This window comes from Sander lucioperca, chromosome 23 (assembly GCF_008315115.2).
Source record: "Sander lucioperca isolate FBNREF2018 chromosome 23, SLUC_FBN_1.2, whole genome shotgun sequence".
Classification (NCBI taxonomy): Eukaryota; Metazoa; Chordata; class Actinopteri; order Perciformes; family Percidae; genus Sander; species Sander lucioperca.
In genome coordinates, this window is record NC_050195.1 from 5303335 (window position 1) to 5308334 (window position 5000).

General features: G+C 49.2%; 1 protein-coding gene across 2 annotated transcripts in view; it reads left to right on the forward strand.

Moving 5' to 3' along the window:
* The window catches only part of LOC116057840 (actin-related protein 3B-like), an 11192-nt gene that overhangs the window by 3137 nt on the left and 3055 nt on the right, over positions 1–5000 (forward strand). For both annotated transcript variants that reach the window (XM_031310420.2, XM_031310421.2), the window contains exons 2-8: positions 37–92; positions 1236–1360; positions 1872–1982; positions 2453–2548; positions 3600–3707; positions 3972–4115; positions 4563–4736. In XM_031310420.2, the coding sequence (XP_031166280.1) occupies positions 37–92; positions 1236–1360; positions 1872–1982; positions 2453–2548; positions 3600–3707; positions 3972–4115; positions 4563–4736 (814 nt within the window). The remainder of the gene's footprint in view (positions 1–36; positions 93–1235; positions 1361–1871; positions 1983–2452; positions 2549–3599; positions 3708–3971; positions 4116–4562; positions 4737–5000) is intronic.

Below are 5000 nucleotides of genomic sequence, written 5' to 3' on the forward strand. Positions count from 1 at the left end.
ATGTATGTCCTGTTATGTGTTTGTGTCTCATTGCAGCTACACAAAGATCGGCTATGCTGGGAACACGGAGCCACAGTTCATCATGCCGTCCTGTAAGATCACTCTGACACCTTCACACGTCTCTCAACATCTGGACCGCTGTGCACATATCCCAATATGCACGTGCACACTATGGGTCTTATCTTGCACCCAGCGCAGCGCAAAGCCAGACGCAAGTGTCTCTGCTAGTTTAAGACTGACCCAGTTGTCAGTTTCCCGTCCAGCACCCACGTCATTTAAATATCAAATACACCTGCCCATGGCTGGTCTCACAGGGAGGTGTGTTCAGGTGCATTCTGGGCGTGCTGGTCTTACAGGGAGGTGTGTTCAGGTGCATTCTGGGCGTGCTGGTCTACAGGGAGGTGTGTTCAGGTGCATTCTGGGCGTGCTGGTCTTACAGGGAGGTGTGTTCAGGTGCATTCTGGGCGTGCTGGTCTACAGGGAGGTGTGTTCAGGTGCATTCTGGGAGTATTGCTATCTTGAGGCAGCGGGAAGTGATGGCACCATTGACCAACAAAAACCTGGTCTAAAGTCACTAACGCAGCATTTCATTGTTATTTTAACAGAGCATTAGTAAAATGATGCTAGGCTCGTGCACAGCGTGCACACTATACTTGTTACACACACAGGGACGCACAGCAGCACACACACACACACACACACACACACACACACATACACACACATGCAGAAGATTACAAATAAAAATATTACGGTGTAAATCCTCCATCATAACAGCAATGCTCCAAGGTCCAAACGCGCCTGGCTTTTAAAGGGAATGGGAGATGATCTCTGATTGGTTGATTGCATGTTACGCCCAAAACACCCCTCTGATTAATGAAGACACTAAGTACAACCCTTTAGAACCATGCACCCGGCACACAGACACTTTTTTCCGCCGTCAAACTAGCAAAAGTGGATTTGGACACGCCCTAAACACACCTGCACCAGGCGCTTCACGCCGTGCGCTTAAATCATTAAAATAGGGCCCAAAATGTCTGGAGAAATATATTTTTTTTAATTAAAAAACGTAGCATTTTTTTGAGGAAGGACGCCAAAACCTCCCGCCAAACACACACCTACGTCTTCCACAGAGTTAGAGAAAACACGACACTCTACTTCCTCGTAGTTCCACACAACGCTCGTACCTGTGTGACCTTTGACCCTCTCGCCGCTCTGTTCTGAACGTGGCGCAGGTATCGCCATCAGGGAGTCGGCCGGCGTGGGAGACACGGCTCAGAGGAGGCTCGCACGAGGAGTCGACGACCTGGACTTCTACATCGGAGACGAGGCAGAGGACAAACCCAACTATGCAACCAAGGTGAGAGGAGGAAAACCAGCCTCTCATTCCCCCTGCTCTGGCGTTTCCCCCTCTCATTCCCCCTGCTCCGGTGTTTCCCCCTCTCATTCCCCCTGCTCTGGCGTTTCCCCCTCTCATTCCCCCTGCTCTGGCGTTTCCCTCTCTCATTCCCCCTGCTCTGGCGTTTCCCCCTCTCATTCCCCCTGCTCTGGTGTTTCCCTCTCTCATTCCCCCTGCTCTGGCGTTTCCCCCTCTCATTCCCCCTGCTCTGGCGTTTCCCCCTCTCATTCCCCCTGCTCTGGCGTTTCCCCCTCTCATTCCCCCTGCTCTGGCGTTTCCCTCTCTCATTCCCCCTGCTCTGGCGTTTCCCCCTCTCATTCCCCCTGCTCTGGCGTTTCCCTCTCTCATTCCCCCTGCTCTGGCGTTTCCCCCTCTCATTCTACAGAGAGCGAGTCTAACGTCATATCTGTGTGTGTGTGTGTGTGTGTGTGTGTGTGTGTGTGTGTGTGTGTGTGTGTGTGTGTGTGTTCAGTGGCCCATCCGTCATGGCATGGTGGAGGACTGGGATCTGATGGAGAAGTTTTTGGAGCAGGTGATCTTCAAATACCTGCGAGCTGAACCTGAGGACCACAGCTTCCTCATGGTGAGAGGCTGAGCTCCCTCCTTTCACTTTCACGTACAATTACAGAAATTGGTACGCATGTGTAACATGTTGAGAAGTACAAAAAAGCCTTTTGAGGGTGTGCCCTAAACTCAACAGGAAGTCAGCAATTTTGGATTTACTGTGCCAATTTTTGTGAATTTTTCAATTAACTTAAAACTTTTTTCTGGGCAATCTGAACATCTTAAAGATTAAAAAGGTATTAAAAGCTTGAGTTTTCATCTAAGGGCTTGTGTGTGTGTGTGTGTGTGTGTGTGTGTGTGTGTGTGTGTGTGTGTGTGTGTCTCTGTGTGTGTGTGTGTGTGTGTGTGTGTGTGTCTCTGTGTCTCTGTGTGTGTCTGTTTGTGTGTGTGTGTGTGTGTGTGTGTGTCTATGTGTGTGTGTGTGTGCGTGCGTACGTGCATGCGTGCGTGCATGTGTGTGTGTGTGTGTGTGTGTGTGTGTGTGTGCAGACAGAGCCTCCTCTCAACACCCCAGAGAACAGAGAGTACCTGGCAGAGATCATGTTCGAGACCTTCAACACACCTGGACTCTACATCGCAGTGCAGGTGAGACAGACAGACAGACAGACAGACACACAGACAGACAGACACACAGACAGGCATACAGACACACAGACAGACAGACAGGCATACAGACAGACAGACAGACAGACAGGCATACAGACAGACAGACAGACAGACAGACAGGCATACAGACAGACAGACAGACAGACAGACAGACAGACAGACAGACAGACAGATAGACAGACAGACAGACAGACAGACAGACAGACAGACAAACAGTTAAAAGATCCTCTGGTCAATGTTTGGCTCCTAAAAACCCAGGCGCTCACTTTATGTCGGCTAAACTTAACAGTCATGTGACCGGCTGAGGGTCGCCATAATGTTGAAAGATATCATATGAATTGTTGTGCATGAGTTTTCGTATGATATCATAAGGCCACCTGCACACTGGCTGCGTGGCGTGAGCGTGTCGGCTGTGTGGCGTGAGCGTGTCGGCTGTGTGGTGTGACCGTTTTTATTTCGGCTCCCATGGTAACAGGTTAGAGCGTGCACACTGCCTGCTTGACACGCACGTCTCAGAAAACACGTGCATGCTAGAAATAGGACCGACGCCTATTTTTCACGTCACACGCCAGCGTGATGGAAGCGTTTCCAGACAACATAGAATAGGAAAAGATGTTTATATGTAATTTAGACACAAATACATTTAATAAATGACATGTTGATGTTTGAAAGTCTCGAGGTTTTCATATAAATGCAGATATAAATGTCATTTAATAAAATAATAATAAATAATTATGGATTTTCAAATATTGCACCTGTCAATCCAGAAGGAAATATTCTGGAGCCTATTTAGCCGTCAATCCTGCCGACGTTGTCTTTGCTGTAATCAGATCAGAATATATTTATGTTTATGTTTAAACATCCATGTGTCCAGACAAGGCTAGCAGCAGCAGCGCCGCGTCAGACACCTTTCTGGTGGAAAGACATAGAAAACGCCACGCAGCTGACACGCTCACGCCGCGTTCACGCCACGCAGCAGTGTGCAGGAGGCCTTAGAACCCGTTCCTGAGAGTGTGTTTCCGTCCGTCAGGCGGTGTTGGCGTTGGCGGCATCTTGGACGTCTCGGCAGGTGGGACAGAGGACTCTGACCGGCATCGTCATCGACAGCGGAGACGGAGTCACACACGCCATCCCTGTGGTGAGAGACACACACACACACACACACACACACACAGACACACAGACACACACACATACACACACACACAGACACAGACACATACACACACACACACACACACACACACACACACACAGACACATACACACACACACACACACAGACACATACACACAGACACACAGACACACACAGACACACAATGAAACACAGACACACACACACAGATATGACGTTGTCGCTCTCTGTTCACTGATTGGTCGCTGCGGCTGTCTGTCGCAGGCTGAGGGCTACGTGATTGGCAGCTGTATAAAGAACGTGCCCATCGCAGGGCGGGACATCACCTTCTTCATCCAGCAGCTGCTCAGAGAGCGCGAGGCGGGGATTCCTCCGGAGCAGTCCATGGAGACCGCCAAGGCTGTCAAGGTAACGGAGGTCTTCATCTTCATCTCCTCCTCCACCTCACTCTCTCACTCAGCTGTTCATCACCAGTTCACACCGTGTGTGTGTGTGTGTGTGTGTGTGTGTGTGTGTGTGTGTGTGTGTGTGTGTGTGAGAGTGTGTTTCTCTGTGTGTGTGTGTGTGTGTGTGTGTGTGTGTGTGTGTGTGTGTGTGTATGTGTGTGTGTGTATGTGTGTGTGTTTTTGTATGTATTTCTCTGGTTCTTTCTGTGTTTTGCCCGCTGCACGTACTTTATATTATTTGCAGAGTTATTTTGCATGTATATATTTCTGTATTTATTGTTTATTTCATATAAATGTTTATGGTAATATGTGTGTGTGTGTGTGTGTGTGTGTGTTTATGTTGCTATTATAATTCTTACATTCTCCTACATAAGTGTAACTTATTGTGTCTAACTGTGACTGTGTGTAGGAGCGGTACTGTTACATCTGTCCAGACATTGTGAAGGAGTTCTCCAAGTACGACTCTGACCCGGGGAAATGGATCAAACAGTATCGCGGCGTGAACGCCGTCAGTCAGACCGCCTTCCACGTCGACGTGGGATACGAGCGTTTCCTGGGCCCCGAGATCTTCTTCCACCCCGAGGTAACTTCTCACAGCTGTTAGCCTCTTCTAGCCTCTTCTAGCCCAACTGTACGTCCACACCACCGCCGACTTGATCTTCTAAAGATACAGGAAGTCATTCATTTTCAATGGAAGCTGTTTTTCTCAGCTGCAAGGAGCGGAAAATCTGTCGGCGTCGCGTTTTGGGCGTTTTGAGCGACCAGAGCGTCTGTCGGTACACGATCCGTTCTGCCTGCACGATCCGTTCTGCCTGCACAAGATAATACTGTTTTACGTATCCATACG